The sequence below is a fragment of the Pleurodeles waltl genome, chromosome 12, assembly GCF_031143425.1.
Source record: "Pleurodeles waltl isolate 20211129_DDA chromosome 12, aPleWal1.hap1.20221129, whole genome shotgun sequence".
Classification (NCBI taxonomy): domain Eukaryota; kingdom Metazoa; phylum Chordata; class Amphibia; order Caudata; family Salamandridae; genus Pleurodeles; species Pleurodeles waltl.
Genome location: NC_090451.1, coordinates 70,129,625 through 70,152,466, shown reverse-complemented (window position 1 = coordinate 70,152,466; position 22,842 = coordinate 70,129,625). Strand labels below are relative to the sequence as shown.

Sequence of the window (22,842 nt, the reverse complement as noted above, 5' to 3'; positions counted from 1 at the left end):
TTCAGCATGGCTAGAAGTTAGTGAAGTGGAGTGTCCGAGTGGAGTGCGAAAGTAGAGTGTTAAAGAATAAATTTGTTGGAGTGTCGTAGATTGGAGTAAGGGGGAGTAGTGTGAAGTAAAGTTGTGTAGATGAAAGTAGACCAGTGGGTCAGTGGCAGAGTGTTGTGGGGCGGAGTGGGTTGGAGTGGATTGAGGTGTTGGGTTGGATTGCATTAGGGTGGGATGGATTGGGGAACACTGGGGTGGACTGAGTGGAGCGGGATGGATTGGTGTGGTGTGGATTGGAGTGAAGTGGATTGAAATCGGGTAAAGTGAATTGGATTTGAGTGGGGTAGATTAGACTGGATTAGGGTGGGTGGTTTGGATTGGAGTGATAGGCCTGGGGTGAATTGGGGGGGGTGGATTAGATTGGAGTGCGGTGGATTAGATTGGACTGGAATGGAGTGGAGTGGAGTGGAGCAGAGTGGAGTGAAGTGGATTGGATTGAGTGGGATAGATTGGATTTAATGGATTGGCGTGAGCTGGACTGGATTAGAGTGGGGTGGATTGGGTGGGATTTGAGTGGATTGGAGTGAGTTGGATTGGAGTTGGGTGGAATGGGCTGGTGTGGGGTGGATTGGATTGGGGTGGGGTGGATTGATTGGAGAGGGGTGGCCTTGATTGGAGTGGGATACATTAGGGGGCTTTGAAGTGGATTGGACTGGAGTGGGGGGTTAGTGTGGACTGGATTGGACTGGAGTGGGATGGATTAAAGTGGATTGCATTGGAGTGGGATGCATTGAGGTGGTGAGGGTGTGCTGGATTAGAGTGAGGTGGATTAGATAGCGGTGGACTTGAGTAGAGTGGGATGAATTGGCGTGGGGTGGGTTGGATTGGAGTGGGTTAGACTGGGATGGGGTGGATTGGCGTGGGGTGGATTGGATTGGAGTGGATTGGGGTGGAGTGGGGTGAGGTGGACTGGATTGGAATGAGGTAGGTTGGACTGGGTGGGATTGGGGTTGATAGGATTGAGGTGGATGGATTGGAGTGGGGTGGATTAGAATAAGGTGAATTGGGATGGATTGGGGTGGAGTGGATTGGATTGCTGTGCTGGGTTGGGGTTGATAGGTTTGGTGCGGGTGGACTGGATTGAAGTGGGGTGGATTGTGGCGGATTGGAGTAGGGTGATTTGGAATGGAGTGGGTGGATTGGGGGAAGGTGGATTGAATTGAAGTGGGACAGATTGTTTTGGATTGGAGTGGGTTCCTTGGGATTGGAGTGGGGCAGGTTGGAGTGGGGCAGATTGTTTTGGATTAAAGAGGGGTAGATTGGAGTGGGGCAGATTGTTTTGGATTAAAGAGGGGCGGTTTGGAGTGAGGCAGATTGGAGTGTGGTAGATGGGAGTGGGGCATGTTGCTTTGCATTGGAGTAGGACAGTCTGAGCTGGGCATATTGTTTTCAAATGGAGTGGGGCAGATTGCTTTGCAGTGGTTCTGACTGTTTTGGATTGAAGTGGGGCGAATTGGAGTGAGGCAGATTAGACTGGTGTGGGTTGGGAGGATTGGGTGGGGTGGGTTGGAGAGGATTGGGTTGGAGTGGGGTGGATTGTTGTGGGGTGAGGTGGGGTGGATTGCTGTATACTGTAGTGGGGAGGATTGGAATGGTGAGGATTGGGGTGTACTGCATGATTATGTATTAAAGCATTACTTCAGAAATTACACATATTAAAGAAACAATGTCGCTTTTCAATATTTAGAACAAGATAATTGTCATCTTTTTATAACAGCGCCCATGAGCAAAAAAAAACAGAAAACATGAGTTGAAAGTGAGTGAAGATGACTTGGCAAAATTAAAGTAAATTAGCTATACAAAATAAAACTTTGCAATGTTGGTGGCCCTCCTGTGCACATTTTCACCAGTCACTAGCCATCTGGTAGCAGGGCACTAGAAGTAAAAAATAAAAAAAAGGTACCTCAATCACATCGGGAGCAGGGGACAGGCACTGATTAAGTTGAATCAATCAGTGCTTGGTCCCTGCTCCATGCAGAAGAACGGAAATGATGCCAGTCCTGCAGTGACGAATTACGAGTCTGTAAAGAAGAGTGTCACCCAAGCCAACAAATGGTGAGTGACAGGCGGGCTCCAAGCCCTTTACTGTACACAAGAGTCTTGCTAGCCCGATGTATGTGCTTGCGCATGCAGGCACAGACTCGAGCCTAAAGATCTTGATAAGTATCTTCTGCAGGACTGTATCTTGCAGGGAAACAGGATATACCAGAGGCTCCTTGTTGGGAACACATAATAAACACTAAGTTTCAGGAGACATGTTATGTTTTTTTTTTTACAAAAAATACTAGAATCAAAGAGGTGCCGCTTGTATTGCAAGTAGTCTGAACATATAGGCATGTGGTCTGTTGAGTAAAACATTGTCATTAAGTTTCATCATCTACTTTCTTATTCTATCAACCTGGATGGGATCTAAAATGCGCTGTACAAAAATGTAAACACATACAATAAACGCGCATGCCCCATATGTGGCGAACTCATTCATTGCAGGTGCGTAACCTTGAAGAGTGTTTGTAGAATATGTATAGTTTTGTTTCTTAAGAGACTTCGGTTTTAATTCTGAAGCACTGCGAATCATTTTACACCAATGCTGTCTGGGTTAAAATGCCAGAATAGGCGGTTATTGAAGCCAGAGAAAGAACCGCATGAGTAGCCTGAACTTGCACGACATACCTCATAATTTGCTTTCCCTTCCTGGTCCTGAATTGCCGCATAATTCCACTGTACTCGGATTGGCTAGATGTTTTTCCAGACGTAGGCAGCTGTAGTTTGCTTTATCCAGTGACTGGCTACTCTTGGGGTTCCCTGCTAGTAATAGGTGGCCTTATGATTTGAGGTGAATCCAGATTGCATTACAGAGTGGTTGGCTACTCTGATTGTTACAGCTGGTAATTTAAAGTGACCGGCTGCTTAGAGTGAGTGGCTGCCCTGAGTTTACACGACAGGGCCGCTGTCTGGTATCACCATGACTTTCTATTCCAGGTAAGTGCAGCTGAGATTAAAGTGACTGGCTGCCCAGAGGTCAGTGCAGACACTATTGTAGAGTGAGTGGCTCCTCTGAGTTGGGTGCAGCTGACAGAGTGGATTGTGACAGAGAGGTGACCGAGTGAGTGACTACTCTCGGATGTGCAGAGCTAGAATTAGAATGACTGACATCTGAGAGAGTTGTTACAGCAGCACCTGTTATTTAGTGAGTGACTCCTCTGAGATTAGTACACCTGACATTAGAGTGACTGACTGCTCAGAGGTCTATAGTGCTGCTGTTACATATTGAATGGCTACTCTGAGGTCTGTGCAGCTGAGGATAAAGTGACTGGCTGCACAGAGGTCGGTGCAGCTACTATTATAGAGTGAATGCCGTCTCTGATGTTAGTACTCCTGACAGAGTGACTGACTGCTCAGAGACCGGTACAGCAGCAGCTTCTGTTATTTAGTGAGTGACTCCTCTGAGGATTGTGCAGCTGGCATTGGAGTGGCTGGTGGCATAGAGGCGACAAAGTGAGTGGCTCCTGTGAGGTTAGCGCAGCTGGCATTAAAGTGACTGACTACATAGATTATGTTATACAGATCATTATGTAGGTCAGAGGTTGGTGCAGATCTATGCACAAAGTGGGGATAAGTGACTGTAAACAGGGGTGTTTGTTTCATGAAGCTTACCGTGGGTTAGAAGATTGCTCCCATGCATGTATGTCACCTGCACGTAGCCACGAGTCTTAGGGCCGTGGGCTGAGGGGATTGCTTCCATGCAGGGAACGGATGTCACTTCCATGCAGTGTTGGTTTAAGGTGGTGGGTTGAGAGGCTTGCTCCCATGCATGTATGTCAGCTGCATGCAGTGGTGAGTCTTAGGTACGTGGGGTAGGGGCCTTGCTCCCATGCATGTATGTCACCTGCATGCAGTGGTGAGTCTTAGGTACGTGAGGTAGAGGCCGTGCTCCCACGCATGTATGTCACCTGCATGCAATGGTGAGTCTTAGGTACGTGAGGTAGAGGCCTTGCTCCCGTGCATGCATGTCACCTGCATGTAATGGTGAGTCTTAGGTACGTGAGGTAGGGGCCTTGCTCCTGTGCATTTATGTCACCTGCATGCAATGGTGAGTCTTGGGTACGTGGGACGGGGGCCTTGCTCCCATGCATGCATGTCAGCTGCATGTAATGGTGAGTCTTAGGTACGTGGGTAGGGGCCTTGCTCCCATGCATGTATGTCAGCTGCATGCAGTGGTGAGTCTTAGGTACGTGAGGTAGAGGCCTTGCTCCAGTGCATTTATGTCACCCGCATGCAGTGGTGAGTCTTAGGTACGTAAGGTAGAGGCCTTGGTCCCATGCATGTATGTCACCTGCATGCAGTGGTGAGTCTTAGGTACGTGAGGTAGAGGCCTTGCTCCCGTGCATGCATGTCACCTGCATGCAGTGGTGAGTCTTAGGTACGTGAGGTAGAGGCCTTGCTCCAGTGCATTTATGTCACCCGCATGCAGTGGTGAGTCTTAGGTACGTAAGGTAGAGGCCTTGGTCCCATGCATGTATGTCACCTGCATGCAGTGGTGAGTCTTAGGTACGTGAGGTAGAGGCCTTGCTCCAGTGCATGTATGTCACCTGCATGCAGTGGTGAGTCTTAGGTACGTGAGGTAGAGGCCTTGCTCCAGTGCATTTATGTCACCTGCATGCAGTGGTCAGTCTTAGGTACGTGTGGTAGAGGCCTTGCTCCAGTGCATTTATGTCACCTGCATGCAATGGTGAGTCTTAGGTACGTGGGGTAGGGGCCTTGCTCCCATGCATTTATGTCACCTGCATGCAATGGTGAGTCTTGGGTACGTGGGGCGGGGACCTTGCTCCCATGCATGCATGTCAGCTGCATGTAATGGTGAGTCTTAGGTACGTAAGGTAGAGGCCTTGCTCCCGTGCATGCATGTCACCTGCATGCAGTGGTGAGTCTTAGGTACGTGAGGTAGAGGCCTTGCTCCCGTGCATGCATGTCACCTGCATGCAGTGGTGAGTCTTAGGTACGTGAGGTAGAGGCCTTGCTCCCGTGCATGCATGTCACCTGCATACAGTGCTGAGTCTTAGGTACGTGGGGTAGGGGCCTTGCTCCTGTGCATTTATGTCACCTGCATGCAGTGGTGAGTCTTAGGTACTTGAGGTAGAGGCGTTGCTCCCGTGCATGCATGTCACCTGCATGCAGTGGTGAGTCTTAGGTACGTGAGGTAGAGGCCTTGCTCCCGTGCATGCATGTCACCTGCATGCAGTGGTGAGTCTTAGGTACGTAAGGTAGAGGCCTTGCTCCTGTGCATGCATGTCACCTGCATGCAGTGGTGAGTCTTAGGTACGTGAGGTAGAGGCCTTGCTCCCGTGCATGCATGTCACCTGCATGAAGTGGTGAGTCTTAGGTACGTGATGTAGGGGCCTTGCTCCTGTGCATTTATGTCACCCACATGCAGTGGTGAGTCTTAGGTACGTGAGGTAGAGGCCTTGCTCCCGTGCATGCATGTCACCTGCATGCAGTGGTGAGTCTTAGGTACGTGAGGTAGAGGCCTTGCTCCCGTGCATGCATGTCACCTGCATGCAGTGGTGAGTCTTAGGTACGTGAGGTAGAGGCCTTGCTCCCGTGCATTTATGTCACCCGCATGCAGTGGTGAGTGTTGGGTACGTGAGGTAGAGGCCTTGCTCCCGTGCATTTAGGTCACCCGCATGCAGTGGTGAGTCTTAGGTACGTGAGGTAGAGGCCTTGCTCCCGTGCATGCATGTCACCTGCATGCAGTGGTGAGTCTTAGGTACGTGAGGTAGAGGCCTTGCTCCCGTGCATTTAGGTCACCTGCATGCAGTGGTGAGTCTCTTAGGGTCGTGGGCTGAGGGGCCTGGTCCAGTGCAGGAATGTACCTGCAAGCAGCCATTGTCCAGGTTCGTGGGCTGAGGGGCGTGGTCCGGTGCAGGGACGTCACCTGCATGCAGTGTTGGCTTAGGGTCGTGAGGTGGGAGGCTTGGTGCCACGCAGGGATGTCACGTGATTGCAGCCAGCGCGCGGCCTTGTCCTGGCACAGTGCGTCTAACCCTCAGTCCCTCTTCTCTTTCAGATTCCGAACAGGACAGCAGCCCACGGACGGGGATCGGCTCGGAGCAGGAGGACACGAAGCCCATCACGCTGGGTGAGTCTGTCTTTCAGAGGCACCACGGGTCGGGGGAGGGCTGTGTGTGTATGTGCACAATCTCACTTGCAGGCCTGTCCTATTCTGGACACTGCACTCAGCACGCCAAACACAACACTTCGAGGATTCGGAGTGCTATAAACCGAGTACGTAAATCGATAAGTGCAGAACATATAGAAAAAACGAGGACCATTCGGTGATGACCCCCTGGAAGGATGCAGATCTTGCCGCACCATAAACTGCTGGAAAAATACCGGTTCAGGTTTTTAGCAACTTTTACTAAAGTCATGAAAAACGTCTCTGAAGTTATAAAGTTTTCAGCTTTGATGCTTGCTTGTAAAATTTTGGAGGGGTTGCGTCAGTGAATGTTGGGTGGGTGTTTTGGAGGGGTCGATGAGAGCGAATAATCTGTCCACAGTCAATAAGGTGAAACGTGGAAAAAAAACTTTGCAGGCAAAGTGAGATTGGGAAACTCGGCAACCTCCACATAGCACAAAAATCAAGGTCTCAAAACTTTGATGGCAAAAAGAAAAAAAAAAAAAACTTTGCACATTCTGATCCAAAGCTAGGAACACATCTATGGAACATGGACGTCATTTAGGGATCGCCAGCCGGGTTGCCCTTTGCGACCCCTGGCAATGCCTTTGCGACCCCTGGCCTCAGAGGTGGCAAAATCAGTGCCAGAAACACAGGGGCCTTATGGAGGTCAGTTGGGGCTCAAATCACTTTGTTTTCTGTCAATTTTATAGTTATACTAATAGTGACTAATAATACATTATAAATAACTATTAGTGTAATATGGATGGAGTACAATTAGCTGGAACATGGCCTTCTATGGCAGCTGAGGTAAGTAAAAAATGCTTTAAAATGTATGTTGTGTGCTTGCTTGTGGGTGAGTGTGAATTTGTATAAGTATGTGTGGGAGTGAAAGTGGAGGTCAAGGGCGTGTGTTGTCACTTTCGCTACCTCTGGCATTTCAGGGAATTGACGTCCATGCTTTGGAATTGTGAAAATAACCTTTGAATGGCTCTATCTGAAGTAAGTGTGCAGTGCTTAATTTGTGCTGGGGTTTGGAGGTGGCCGGCACAGTCACTTATAGTTGGGGACCAGAACGTATTTTTCCTCATCAGGCTTGGACCCAGAGCAAAGAAGAAGGCAGAAAAGAGAGAAAGAAGCAGGTACAGAAAGATAGGAAAACAGCGGCAAAGGGAGAAAGAAGAGCTTAGAAAGAAAAACACAGCAAGTGTGAGATAAAGAGTCAGGATGTGTAGGATCTGGGACGAAAGAGGTGGAATAAAGATCAGACAGCCTCGGGTTTCATGAGATAAAGAGACAGGATGTTTCGGGTGGTGGAAGAAAAAGACATCATGAGGTGGAATCAAGGCCAGGCATCCTCGATATTCATGAGATAAAGAGGAAGTGTAGGGTGGTGAAAAAAAAAGGCATGCAGTGGAATCAAGACCAAGTAGCCTCGGTATTCATGAGATAAAAAGACAGAACATGTAGGTGGTGGAAGAAAGAGGCATGAGATGGAATCAAGATCATGCTGCCTCTGTATTTATGAGATAAATAGACAGGAAGTGTAGGTGGTGGAAGAAAGAGGCATGAGATGGATTCAAGACCAGGCTGCCTTGGTATTTATGAGATAAATAAACAGGAAGCATAGGGTGGAAGAATGAGGCATGAAGTGGAATCAAGGCTCGGCAGCCTTGGTATTCATGAGATAAAGAGACAGGAAGTTTAGGGGGTGGAAGAAAGAGGTATGAGGTGGAATCAAGACTCGGCAGCCTTGGTATTCATGAGATAAAGAGACAAGAAGTGTAGGATGGTGAAAAAAAAGGCATGAAGTGGAATTAAGACCAGGTAGCTTTGGTGTTCATGAGATAAAAAGAAAGGACATGTAGGGTCAGGGGCGAAAGAGGTCTGAGGTGGAATCAAGTCTAGGCAGCCTCTGTATTCATGAGATAAAGAGGAAGTGCAGGGGGTGGAAGAAAGAGGTATGAGGTGGAATCAAGACTTGGCAGCCTTGGTATTCATGAGATAAAAAGACAGGATGTGTAGGGTTGGGGACGACAGAGGTCTGAGGTGGAACCAAGACCAGGCAGCCTCAGTATTCAGCAACCGCTGCACTCAGCACTGTTGGTTGTGAGTGCTGAAGAAAATCTACGGCCCCTTGCGCGTGGTCAGTGGGGCTGCAGAAAGCCCCTTCAGCTGTGCGCAGGGGTCTTCGTGCCTCACTCGCCCCTGATGGTGGAGACCTTGGCAGCCAGTGAGAAGCCTTCCTCCTGGATGCAGATGGTTCCTGTGTCAGTCCCCCTGGCGAGAGATGCCCTATCCACAACCCGAGTGGGTCCAGCACCTGCGCCTTAGCAGTGAGCAAGAACTGGTCCAGGCCACGCGGTCCCTGGTGGTCCAGGCACCTCTCCAAATGATGAGGATGGGATGCGTCTGCACAGCAAGGGATGCAGGAGACGAGCCGGTGCCACTGAGCACAGAAACAGATGCAAAGACAGAGGAAATCTTGGAATAAGCGGCCGCGGATCGAGAGCGCGGGGCTGGCACACACCGCCGAGCAGACACCCGGCATCTGCTGCGCACATGGTGCCCCTCGCCACACATCTGTCCCAGCACAGCGACCACCTGCTCCTTGTTAGCGCCACAACCTCAGCAGGCAGGTTAGGAAGGAAGGCGGTTTCCGCGTCTCCTTCTTGTTACCATCCTCAGCAGACTGGGCTTCGGAGAGATGTCTTCAGCGCCTCGTCTCAGCCGCCTCCAGAGCGGGAGGTTTCAAGGGGCACAAGTCAGCAAAGGCGACCTGCTGTATAGTGAACAGTTTTCAATACGTTTCTGTATGACACAGAACATGTACAGCAGACCCATCTGCGGTGCTGGCTTCTTTCACACTCAGAACATGTACAGCAGATCTATCTGCCGTGCTCGCTTCTTTCACACTCGGAACAGGTACAGCAGAACTATCCGCTGTGCAGGCTTCTTTCACACTCAGAACAGGTACATCGGACCCATCTGCCATGCTGCCTTATTTCACACTCAGAACTGGTACAGCAGAACTATCCGCCGTAAAGGCTTCTTTTACACTCAGAACAGGTACAGCAGAACTATCTGCAGCACAGGCTTCTTTCACACTCGGAACAGGTACAGCAGAACTATCTGCTGTGCAGGCTTCTTTTACACTCGGAACAGGTACAGCAGAACTATCTGCCGTGCTGGCTTCTTTCACACTCACGACATGTACAGCAGAACTATCTGCGGTGCAGGCTTCTTTCACACCGGAACAGGTACAGCAGAACTATCTGCGGTGCAGGCTTCTTTCACACCCGGAACAGGTACAGCAGACCCATCTGCCATGCTGCCTTATTTCACACTCGGAATAGGTACAGCAGAACTATCTGACGTGCAGGCTTTTTTCACACCCGGAACAGGTACAGCAGACCCATCTGCCGTGCAGGCTTCTTTCACACTCGGAACAGGTACAGCAGAACTATCTGACACGCAGGCTACTTTCACACCCGGAACAGGTGCAGCAGACCCATCTGCCGTGCAGGCTTCTTTCACACTCATAACAGGTACAGCAGAACTATCTGCCGTGCAGGCTTCTTTCACACTCAGAACAGGTACAGCAGAACTATCTGATGTGCAGGCTTCTTTCACACTTGGAACAGGTACAGCAGACTCATCTGCCGTACTGGCTTCTTTCACACGTGGAACAGGTACAGCAGACCCATCTGCCGTGCACGCTTCTTTCACACTCGGGACATGTACAGCAGAACTATCTGCCGTGCTGGCTTCTTTCACACTCGGATCAGGTACAGCAGAACTATCTACCATGCTGGCTTCTTTCACACCCGGACAGGTACAGCAGACCCATCTGCCATGCTGCCTTATTTCACACTTGGAACAGGTACATCAGACCCATCTGCCGTGCTGGCTTCTTTCACACTCGGAACAGGTACAGCAGAACTATCTGACGTGCAGGCTTCTTTCACACCTGCAACAGGTACAGCAGACCCATCTGACGTGCAGGCTGTTTTCACACTCAGAACAGGTACAGCAGAACTATCTGACGTGCAGGCTTCTTTCACACTCAGAACAGGTACAGCAGACCCATCTGCCGTGCTGGCTTCTTTCACACTCAGAACAGGTACAGCAGAACTATCTGCCGTGCAGGCTTCTTTCACACTTGGAACAGGTACAGCAGACTCATCTGCCATGGTGGCTTCTTTTATGCTCGGAACAAGTACAGCAGAACTATCTGACATGCAGGCTTCTTTCACACTTGGAACAGGTACAGCAGACTCATCTGCCATGCTGGCTTCTTTTACGCTCGTAACAGGTACATCAGACCCATCTGCGGTGCAGGCTTCTTTCACACTCGGAACATGTTGTAGGAGGCTGGACTGGCTTGTAGTGAGTACCAAGGGGTACTTGCACCTTGCACCAGGCCCAGTTATCCCTTATTAGTGTATAGGGTGTCTAGCAGCTTAGGCTGATAGATAATGGTAGCTTAGCAGAGCAGCTTAGGCTGAACTAGGAGACGTGTGAAGCTACTACAGTACCACTTAGTGTCATATGCACAATATCATAAGAAAACACAATACACAGTTATACTAAAAATAAAGGTACTTTATTTTTATGACAATATGCCAAAGTATCTTAGAGTGTACCCTCAGTGAGAGGATAGGAAGTATACACAAGATATATATACACAATAGCAAAAATATGCAGTATAGTCTTAGAAAACAGTGCAAACAATGTATAGTTACAATAGGATGCAATGGGGAAACATAGGGATAGGGGCAACACAAACCATATACTCCAGAAGTGGAATGCGAACCACGAATGGACCCCAAACCTATGTGACCTTGTAGAGGGTCGCTGGGACTATTAGAAAATAGTGAGAGTTAGCAAAATAACCCTCCCCAAGACCCTGAAAAGTGAGTGCAAAGTGCACCAAAGTTCCCCTAAGGACAAAATAGTCGTGTTAGAGGGAAAATGCAAGGAAAACACAAATCAGCAATGCAACAACGATGGATTCCTGACTGAGTGTACCTGTGGAACAAGGGGACCAAGTCCAAAAGTCACAAGCAACTCGGAGATGGGCAGATGCCCAAGAAATGCCAGCGGTTGGTGCAAAGAAGCTCTTACTAGGCTGAAGAACTGTGAATACTGCAAGAACGACAAGGGCTAGAGACTTCCCCTTTGGAGGATGGATCCCCCACGCATTGGAGAGTCGTGCAGAAGTGTTTTCCCGCCGGATGGACGCCAACAAGCCTTGCTACACGCAAATCATGCGTTTGGCGTTTTTGGACGCTGCTGGGGCCCAGGAGGGACCAGGAGGTCGCAAATTAGACCTGCAGAGAGAGGGGACGTCGAGCAAGACAAAGAGCCCTCACTGAAGCAGGTAGCACCCGGAGAAGTGCCAGAAACAGGCACTACGAGGATGCGTGAAACGGTGCTCGCCGAAGTTGCACAAAGGAGTCCCACGTCGCCGGAGACCAACTTAGAAAGTCGTGCAATGCAGGTTAGAGTGCCGTGGACCCAGGCTTGGCTTTGCACGAAGGATTTCCGCCGGAAGTGCACAGGGGCCGGAGTAGCTGCAAAGTCGCGGTTCCCAGCAATGCAGCCCAGCGAGGTGAGGCAAGGACTTACCTCCACCAAACTTGGGCTGAAGAGTCACTGGACTGTGGGGGTCACTTGGACGGTGTCGCTGGATTCGAGGGACCTCGCTCGTCGTGCTGAGAGGAGACCCAAGGGACCGGTAATGCAGCTTTTTGGTGCCTGCGGTTGCAGGGGGAAGATTCCGTCGACCCACGGGAGATTTCTTCGGAGCTTCTGGTGCAGAGAGGAGGCAGACTACCCCCACAGCATGCACAAGCAGGAAAACAGTCGAGAAGGCGGCAGGATCAGCGTTACAGAGTTGCAGTAGTCGTCTTTGCTACTATGTTGCAGGTTTGCAGGCTTCCAGCGCGGTCAGCGGTTGATTCCTTATCAGAAGGTGAAGAGGGAGATGCAGAGGAACTCGGCTGAGCTCATGCATTCGTTATCTGAAGTTTCCCCAGAGACAGAGACCCTAAATAGCCAGAAAAGAGGGTTTGGCTACCTAGGAGAGAGGAAAGGCTACTAACACCTGAAGGAGCCTATCAGCAGGAGTCTCTGACGTCACCTGGTGGCACTGGCCACTCAGAGCAGTCCAGTGTGCCAGCAGCACCTCTGTTTCCAAGATGGCAGAGGTCTGGAGCACACTGGAGGAGCTCTGGACACCTCCCAGGGGAGGTGCAGGTCAGGGGAGTGGTCACTCCCCTTTCCTTTGTCCAGTTTCGCGCCAGAGCAGGGGCTAAGGGGTCCCTGAACCGGTGTAGACTGGCTTATGCAGAATTGGGCACCTCTGTGCCCAACAAAGCATTTCCAGAGGCTGGGGGAGGCTACTCCTCCCCTGCCTTCACACCATTTTCCAAAGGGAGAGGGTGTCACACCCTCTCTCAGAGGAAGTTCTTTGTTCTGCCATCCTGGGCCAGGCCTGGCTGGACCCCAGGAGGGCAGCTGCCTGTCTGAGGGGTTGGCAGCAGCAGCAGCTGCAGTGAAACCCCAGGAAGGGCAGTCTGGCAGTACCAGGGTCTGTGCTACAGACCACTGGGATCATGGAATTATACCAACAATGCCAGGATGGCATAGAGGGGGCAATTCCATGATCATAGACCTGTTACATGGCCATATTCGGAGTTACCATGGTGAAGCTACATATAGGTAGTGACCTATATGTAGTGCACGCGTGTAATGGTGTCCCCGCACTCACAAAGTTCAGTGAATTGGCTCTGAACAATGTGGGGGCACCTTGGCTAGTGCCAGGGTGTCCTCACACTAAGTAACTTTGCACCTAACCTTTACCAGGTAAAGGTTAGACATATAGGTGACTTATAAGTTACTTAAGTGCAGTGTAAAATGGCTGTGAAATAACGTGGACGTTATTTCACTCAGGCTGCAGTGGCAGGCCTGTGTAAGAATTGTCAGAGCTCCCTATGGGTGGCAAAAGAAATGCTGCAGCCCATAGGGATCTCCTGGAACCCCAATACCCTGGGTACCTCAGTACCATATACTAGGGAATTATAAGGGTGTTCCAGTAAGCCAATGTAAATTGGTAAAAATGGTCACTAGCCTGTCAGTGACAATTTGGAAGTAATGACAGAGCATAACCACTGAGGTTCTGGTTAGCAGAGCCTCAGTGAGACAGTTAGGCACCACACAGGGAACATATACATGCACACCTATGAGCACTGGGGCCCTGTGTGACAGGGTCCCAGTGACACATACATATAGGCCACAAACCTATGAGCACTGGGGTCCTGACCAGCAGGATCCCAGTGACACATAACAAACATACTGAAAACATAGTGTTTTCACTATGAGCACTGAGGCCTGGCTATCAGGATCCCAGTGAGACAGTGAAAACAGTGACAAACACCCTGACATACACTCACAAACAGGCCAAAAGTGGGGGTAACAAGGCTAGAAAGAGGCTACCTTCTCACACAACCCCCCCCCCAAACGAAGGACAATAAGGCTAACCTTGGCCAGTTGAGACTTTATTGTCTAAGTGGTGATAAGTAGAGAGTAGCTCTGCAATAGACTGGTTACTCCCTTTATCATCCACTATATGGTTACTTCCCTGTGGGGATGTAAACCACCCTGTTTGAAGTTTTTTAGCTAACCAACAATGCGAAGATGTATTTTCAGAGTTTCTATCAGTAAGTTTTAGTTTAGAGCAGTGGGAATTATCCACTGAACCTATTTGTAATGATGGAAATGCCAGACAGGGATGCTGTCTCAGTAAAGCCATAGCTGGGCAAAAACTTTGTCCATTTGGCTGGAAGAGAGAACAGGGATGCTGTTTCTCTTGAGTTGGAGCAGGGCAGGGATGCTGTCCTATGAGCTCCACACTAGGGCAGGGATGATGTCCTAAGTGTTGTGAGGCAGTACAGGGTTTCTGCACTAAAGTTTCTCTGGGAGGGTTGGAGGGATGCTCCATGTTAACTAAAATGGTGCTCTTTTTGTCACCAATGTTAGTTATTCCACAGAGAGGTACTTCTACCTCAGGGAGTCCAGCTATGCCAGCTGATGATTCCCTTGGAACAGGTGCCACCCCAGGAGAGGTTTCTCCCACCACAGGAATGGTATCCTGAATGGTAGGGTAGTTAGGGGATACTGTGATACCCTTTTTACCTGTTGATGGAGAGGGATCCTGAGTTTTCAGGCCTTCTCTCCTTTGCTTTTTCATTTCACTTGAAATGAGAGGGAACAATTCCTCAGGGATGCCCAGCATGGCTGCATGGGCATAAAACTCTACATCAGCCCAACCTGAGGCCTCTAGGTCATTACCTAAGAGACAGTCTACAGGTAAGCTAGGTGATACCACCACCTGCTTTGGGCCAGTAACTCCACCCCAACTAAACTGAATTATAGCTAAGGGAAGAAACTTAGTGGAGTTATGGACATCAATAATCTTATACTGTTGTCCAATGATGTGTTGTTCAGGAGGCACTAGGTTTTCAGTCACCAAAGTGAAACTGGCACCTGTGTCCCTGTAGGCCAAGGCCTCAACACCATTTATTGAAACTGTCTGCCTGTACTTATCCATTGTAAGGGGACAAGCAGCCAGTGTGGCAAGGCCAATGCCACTAGGTGTGACAGAAACTGTCTTGGGACTGATTACATCAGTTTCCACTATGGACCCATAAGTGAACCCAACTACACCCTTTGCTTGACTGTTGCCAGCAGTCCCACCACTAGTACCACTACTGCTAGGGGCACTAGAGCTTGATGTATTAGTGGTGGTAGGCTCAGGGGGTTTACCTGGACAGGACTTATCCCCTGGCCTATGGCCTCTGTTTTTACACACAAAGCACCAAGGCTTTTTAATGTGTGCAGGTTGGGAAGAAGAGGAAGAATTTGTTTTATCCCCACCCTCTGAAGAGTGTTTAAGATTTGAAGTGGGATCTTTGGTTTTACCCTTATCCCCATGCTTATCTTGAGATTTTTCACCATCTTTCTTCTTATTGTTCTCTTTGTCACCCCCTGTATGAACTTTTCTGTTCACCCTTGTTCTGACCCATTTGTCTGCCTTCTTTCCCAATTCTTGGGGAGAGGTCAGATCAGAGTCTACCAGGTACTGGTGCAACAAATCAGACACACAATTATTAAGTATATGCTCTCTCAGGATTGTGTTATACAGGCTTTCATAATCAGTAACTTTACTGCCATGTAACCACCCCTCCAAGGCCTTCACTGAATGGTCAATGAAATCAACCCAGTCTTGTGAAGACTCCTTTTTGGTCTCTCTGAACTTTATCCTGTACTGTTGAGTGGTTAAGCCATAACCATCCAGGAGTGCATTCTTAAGAACTGTAAAATTATTGGCATCACTTTCTTTCACAGTAAGGAGTCTATCCCTACCCTTTCCACTAAATGATAGCCATAGGATAGCAGCCCACTGCCTTTGAGGGACATCCTGTACAACACAGGCCCTCTCAAGTGCAGCAAACCACTTGTTAATGTCATCCCCCTCCTTATAAGGGGGAACTATCTTGTGCAGATTCCTGGAATCATGCTCTTTTGCAGGATGACTATGGGGAATACTGCTGCTGCCACCATGGGTATCTAAACCCAACTTCTGTCTTTCCTTCTCTAATTCTAAAGACTGTCTATCCAAATCCAGCTGTTGCTTCTTGAGCTTCAGTCTGGTTTGTTCCACTCTCAATCTATTGAGCTCCCTTTCTAACAATCTGTCATCAGGGTGGGTGGGAGGGACATTTCTAGATACAGAGGTATGATGGGAATGAACAGAAGGAGACCTGTCCCTTACAGAGGGCACCCTAACAGCTTGGCTACCAGTATAATGTGAGAGCACACCATTAGTATGGTGTGATTCAACCTCTGTACCAACTATGCTAGACTGTCTAGTAATGGGCAGGCTGAGAAGTTTCTTTCCTGAACCTTTTCCTGGGGGAGTCCCTGGATCAGATTGAGAACCATTAGCTACTTTTTCTACAGATTGGGCACTTATGGCCTTATCCTGTACTCTAAGCATATTAATTAACAGTTCTAAAGAAGGATTCTTCCCTACACTCAAACCTCTCTCTATGCAGAGACTCCTTGCTCCTTTCCAGCTAAGGTGATCATATGCAAGTTTGGACAGTTCAACATTTTGGCCTGTGCCAGACATTTTTAGAGAGAGTTAAAGTGATAGACAAAGAGAAAAAAGTTTTCAGAACTTTTTGGAAAGACAGAAAAAAACTTTTTAAACTTTAAGAACTTTTTGAAAGTTTAGAAGTACTTTTCAGCACTTAGAAAAGAGTGAAAAGAGGAAATGCAAAACTTTTTGGCTATGTGTATATACACTGACCTTGTTTTGTATATTTTTCTCTTATGAAAAGTACAATGACAAGAGTGGTAAGTAGTCTCAAGCACTTATCCCACCACTGCACAACCAATGTAGGAGGCTGGACTGGCTTGTAGTGAGTACCAAGGGGTACTTGCACCTTGCACCAGGCCCAGTTATCCCTTATTAGTGTATAGGGTGTCTAGCAGCTTAGGCTGATAGATAATGGTAGCTTAGCAGAGCAGCTTAGGCTGAACTAGGAGACGTGTGAAGCTACTACAGTACCACTTAGTGTCATATGCACAATATCATAAGAAAACACAATACACAGTTATACTAAAAATAAAGGTACTTTATTTTTATGACAATATGCCAAAGTATCTTAGAGTGTACCCTCAGTGAGAGGATAGGAAGTATACACAAGATATATATACACAATAGCAAAAATATGCAGTATAGTCTTAGAAAACAGTGCAAACAATGTATAGTTACAATAGGATGCAATGGGGAAACATAGGGATAGGGGCAACACAAACCATATACTCCAGAAGTGGAATGCGAACCACGAATGGACCCCAAACCTATGTGACCTTGTAGAGGGTCGCTGGGACTATTAGAAAATAGTGAGAGTTAGCAAAATAACCCTCCCCAAGACCCTGAAAAGTGAGTGCAAAGTGCACCAAAGTTCCCCTAAGGACAAAATAGTCGTGTTAGAGGGAAAATGCAAGGAAAACACAAATCAGCAATGCAACAACGATGGATTCCTGACTGAGGGTACCTGTGGAACAAGGGGACCAAGTCCAAAAGTCACAAGCAACTCGGAGATGGGCAGATGCCCAAGAAATGCCAGCGGTTGGTGCAAAGAAGCTCTTACTAGGCTGAAGAACTGTGAATACTGCAAGAACGACAAGGGCTAGAGACTTCCCCTTTGGAGGATGGATCCCCCACGCCTTGGAGAGTCGTGCAGAAGTGTTTTCCCGCCGGATGGACGCCAACAAGCCTTGCTACACGCAAATCGTGCGTTTGCCGTTTTTGGACGCTGCTGGGGCCCAGGAGGGACCAGGAGGTCGCAAATTAGACCTGCAGAGAGAGGGGACGTCGAGCAAGACAAAGAGCCCTCACTGAAGCAGGTAGCCCCCAGAGAAGTGCCAGAAACAGGCACTACGAGGATGCGTGAAACGGTGCTCGCCGAAGTTGCACAAAGGAGTCCCACGTCGCCGGAGACCAACTTAGAAAGTCGTGCAATGCAGGTTAGAGTGCCGTGGACCCAGGCTTGGCTGTGCACGAAGGATTTCCGCCGGAAGTGCACAGGGGCCGGAGTAGCTGCAAAGTCGCGGTTCCCAGCAATGCAGCCCAGCGAGGTGAGGCAAGGACTTACCTCCACCAAACTTGGGCTGAAGAGTCACTGGACTGTGGGGGTCACTTGGACGGTGTCGCTGGATTCGAGGGACCTCGCTCGTCGTGCTGAGAGGAGACCCAAGGGACCGGTAATGCAGCTTTTTGGTGCCTGCGGTTGCAGGGGGAAGATTCCGTCGACCCACGGGAGATTTCTTCGGAGCTTCTGGTGCAGAGAGGAGGCAGACTACCCCCACAGCATGCACAAGCAGGAAAACAGTCGAGAAGGCGGCAGGATCAGCGTTACAGAGTTGCAGTAGTCGTCTTTGCTACTATGTTGCAGGTTTGCAGGCTTCCAGCGCGGTCAGCGGTCGATTCCTTATCAGAAGGTGAAGAGGGAGATGCAGAGGAACTCGGCTGAGCTCATGCATTCGTTATCTGAAGTTTCCCCAGAGACAGAGACCCTAAATAGCCAGAAAAGAGGGTTTGGCTACCTAGGAGAGAGGAAAGGCTACTAACACCTGAAGGAGCCTATCAGCAGGAGTCTCTGACGTCACCTGGTGGCACTGGCCACTCAGAGCAGTCCAGTGTGCCAGCAGCACCTCTGTTTCCAAGATGGCAGAGGTCTGGAGCACACTGGAGGAGCTCTGGACACCTCCCAGGGGAGGTGCAGGTCAGGGGAGTGGTCACTCCCCTTTCCTTTGTCCAGTTTCGCGCCAGAGCAGGGGCTAAGGGGTCCCTGAACCGGTGTAGACTGGCTTATGCAGAATTGGGCACCTCTGTGCCCAACAAAGCATTTCCAGAGGCTGGGGGAGGCTACTCCTCCCCTGCCTTCACACCATTTTCCAAAGGGAGAGGGTGTCACACCCTCTCTCAGAGGAAGTTCTTTGTTCTGCCATCCTGGGCCAGGCCTGGCTGGACCCCAGGAGGGCAGCTGCCTGTCTGAGGGGTTGGCAGCAGCAGCAGCTGCAGTGAAACCCCAGGAAGGGCAGTCTGGCAGTACCAGGGTCTGTGCTACAGACCACTGGGATCATGGAATTATACCAACAATGCCAGGATGGCATAGAGGGGGCAATTCCATGATCATAGACCTGTTACATGGCCATATTCGGAGTTACCATGGTGAAGCTACATATAGGTAGTGACCTATATGTAGTGCACGCGTGTAATGGTGTCCCCGCACTCACAAAGTTCAGTGAATTGGCTCTGAACAATGTGGGGGCACCTTGGCTAGTGCCAGGGTGTCCTCACACTAAGTAACTTTGCACCTAACCTTTACCAGGTAAAGGTTAGACATATAGGTGACTTATAAGTTACTTAAGTGCAGTGTAAAATGGCTGTGAAATAACGTGGACGTTATTTCACTCAGGCTGCAGTGGCAGGCCTGTGTAAGAATTGTCAGAGCTCCCTATGGGTGGCAAAAGAAATGCTGCAGCCCATAGGGATCTCCTGGAACCCCAATACCCTGGGTACCTCAGTACCATATACTAGGGAATTATAAGGGTGTTCCAGTAAGCCAATGTAAATTGGTAAAAATGGTCACTAGCCTGTCAGTGACAATTTGGAAGTAATGAGAGAGCATAACCACTGAGGTTCTGGTTAGCAGAGCCTCAGTGAGACAGTTAGGCACCACACAGGGAACATATACATGCACACCTATGAGCACTGGGGCCCTGTGTGACAGGGTCCCAGTGACACATACATATAGGCCACAAACCTATGAGCACTGGGGTCCTGACCAGCAGGATCCCAGTGACACATAACAAACATACTGAAAACATAGTGTTTTCACTTATGAGCACTGAGGCCTGGCTATCAGGATCCCAGTGAGACAGTGAAAACAGTGACAAACACCCTGACATACATTCACAAACAGGCCAAAAGTGGGGGTAACAAGGCTAGAAAGAGGCTACCTTCTCACACATGTACAGCAGAACTATCTTCCGTGCTGGCTTATTTCACACTCGGAACAGGTACAGCAGACCTATCTGCAATGCTGCCTTATTTCACACTCGGAACAGGTACAGCAGACCCATCTGCTGTGCTGGCTTCTTTTACACTCGGAACAGGTACAGCAGAACTATCTGACGCACTGGCTTCATTCACACTTGGAACATGTACAGCAGACCCATCTGTCGTGCTGACTTCATTCACACTTGGAACAGGTACATCAGACCCACCTGCGGTGCAGGCTTCTTTTAAAACTCAGAACAGGTACAGCAGAACTATCTGACGTGCAGGCTTTTTTCACACTTGGAACAGGTACAGCAGGCCCATCTGCCGTGCTGGCTTCTTTCACACTCAGAACAGCAGACCCATCTGCCGTGCTGGTTTCTTTTACAATCGGAACAGGTACAGCAGAACTATCTGACATGCAGGCTTCTTTCACACTCGCAACAGGTACAGCAGAACTATTTGACTTGGATTCTTCTTTCACACACAGAACATGTACAGCAGACCCGTCTAACGTACAGGCTTCTTGCACACACAGAACATGTACAGCAGAACTATCCAACATGCAGGCTTCTTTCACACTCAGAACATGAACAGCCTAACTATCTGCCATGCAGGCTTCTTTCACACACAGAACATTTACAGCAAAACCACCTGCAGTGCAGAGTTCTTTCACACACAAAGCAGGTACAGCAGAACTATTAGACATGCTGTTTTCAGTCACACACTAAGCAGGCACAGCAGAATTATCAGTCGTCCAGGCTTCCCTCACACAGTGCAGGTACAGCAGAAGCATCAGACACTTAGTCTTCAGTCACACTCAGCAGGGGCGGAACAGAGGCCCCTCAGTGCGGTTGAGCCCCTCGGCTTATCCAGAATGGAGAGGGCCCCCCTCAGCCCCTACTGATCTGAGTGTGGGTGGTGGGGGGTCTTCATCCTATCCTGCTCAGCCCCCCTCACTTTTTGTTAATCCACTGACATACTGGAGGTGCAGCAGAACCATCAGTTGTGCAGGCTTCCCTCTCATACCCAGAGGTACAGCTGAACCACCGGACGTGTAGTTTTCAGTCACTCACTGAGCAGGTACAAAAGAATCAACAGTTGTGCAGGTTTCCCTCTCGCACAGCGCCTGTACAGCAGACCCTTCAGGTGTGCAGTGTTCTCTTACACATGGAGCAGATATAGCAGGACAATCACATGTGCAGTCTTCAGTCATGCACTGACTGAGCTGGTACAGCTGAACCATGCGCTGTGCAGTCTTCCCTCACCCACAGTGCAGGTACAGCAGAAGCATCTGATGCTCAGTCTTCAGTCACACACTGAGTAGGTGCAGCAGAACCATCAGTCGTTCAGTCTTCCCTCACACACAGAGGAAGTACAGCAGAATCATCAGACGTTCAAGCTTCCCTCACACACTGAGGAGGTTGGGCAGGCTTACATCACTGACCTAACAGGTATAGAAGAACCAACTGACATATAGTCTTCAGTCACACACTGAGTAGGTGCAGCAGAACCATCAGTCGTTAAGTCTTCCCTAACACACAGAGCAAGTATGACAGAATCATCAGGCGTTCAAGCTTCCCTCACACACTGAGGAGGTTGTGCAGGCTCACATCACTGACCGAACAGGTATAGAAGAACCATCTGACATGTAGTCTTCAGTCACACACTGAGTAGGTGCAGCAGAACCATGAGTTGTTCAGTCCTCCCTCGCACACAGAGCAATTACAGCAGAATCATCAGATGTTCAAGCTTCCCTCACACACTGAGGAGGTTGTGCAGGCTCACATCACTGACCGAACAGATATAGAAGAGCCATCTGATGTACCTACAGTGATGCGCTGAGCAGATACAGGAGAATCATTAGATGTGCTGGCTTCCCTCACACACAGGTGAGGTACCACAGAGAAACAGAGCAAGTATAGCCGAACCATCCATTGTGCAGACTTCACACACAGTGCAGATGCGGCCTGGGTGACTGTAGTGCAAGCTCCCGTAAGACGCAGAGCATACACTGTATCGCCCAGTCTGTACCTACAACTATGGACATCTCACCATTTTTGTGAGCAGTAGAAGCATTTGGAGCAAATTCATACTCCTCTTTGACCACAAGCTTTTGTCAGTTGTGAGACAAGCATGCAGAACAATCACAGATGACTAAAAAAACGAAATCTAAATAAGCTCAGCCCACAAAACGATGTTGACTGCTTAGAACATTTAGGGCCAGATGGAGGTAGCCTGATTGCATGGTGCAAACTGCGAAAATCGCAGTTTGCGCCATGCAAACAGCCTAACGCGATGCTCATTCCCAAATTGCGAGTCAGTACCGACTCGCAATTTGGGAATGCGACTCGCAAATAGGAAGGGGTGTTCCCTTTCTATTTGCGTCTCGCATCGCAATTCAGAATTGCTTTGTGACCGCGAATGCAGTCGCAAAGCAACTCGCAGTTACCACCAGTGTCACACTGGTGGTAACTCATTCGCAAAAGGGAAGGGGTCCCCATGGGACCCCTTCCCCTTTGTGAATGTCGACAAAAATATTTTTTCAGAGCAGGCAGTGGTCCCATGGACCACTGCCTACTCTGAAAAAACGAAACCAAATGGTTTCAGTATTTTTTTAATTTTGCAACTCGTTTTCCTTTAAGGAAAACAGGCTGCAAAATGAAAAGAAAAAAATGCTCTATTTAAAAAGCAGTCACAGACATGGAGGTCTGCTGACTTCAGCTGGCCACCATCCCTGTGAGTGCAGGGACTCGCTATGGGGTCGCAAAATGCGACCCACCTCATGAATATTGATGAGGTGGGTCTTTGCGACCCCATAGCGAGTCACAGACGGTGTCTGAGACACCGTTCTGCATCCGAGATTGCGACTCGGAAATTGCGAGTCGGACAGACTCGCAATTTCCGAGTCGCAATCTCGGAGTTTACTACATGTGGCCCTTAGTTGGAAGTTAGAAAGAAGATTTCTATACACTGCGAC

The 22,842-nt window shown here is 49.2% G+C and overlaps 1 protein-coding gene across 3 annotated transcripts in view; it reads left to right on the top strand.

The window, feature by feature from the left end:
* The window catches only part of NFIC (nuclear factor I C), a 343,790-nt gene that overhangs the window by 224,217 nt on the left and 96,731 nt on the right, over positions 1 to 22,842 (top strand). For all 3 annotated transcript variants that reach the window (XM_069216686.1, XM_069216683.1, XM_069216684.1), the window contains exon 3: positions 6,113 to 6,184. In XM_069216686.1, the coding sequence (XP_069072787.1) occupies positions 6,113 to 6,184 (72 nt within the window). The remainder of the gene's footprint in view (positions 1 to 6,112; positions 6,185 to 22,842) is intronic.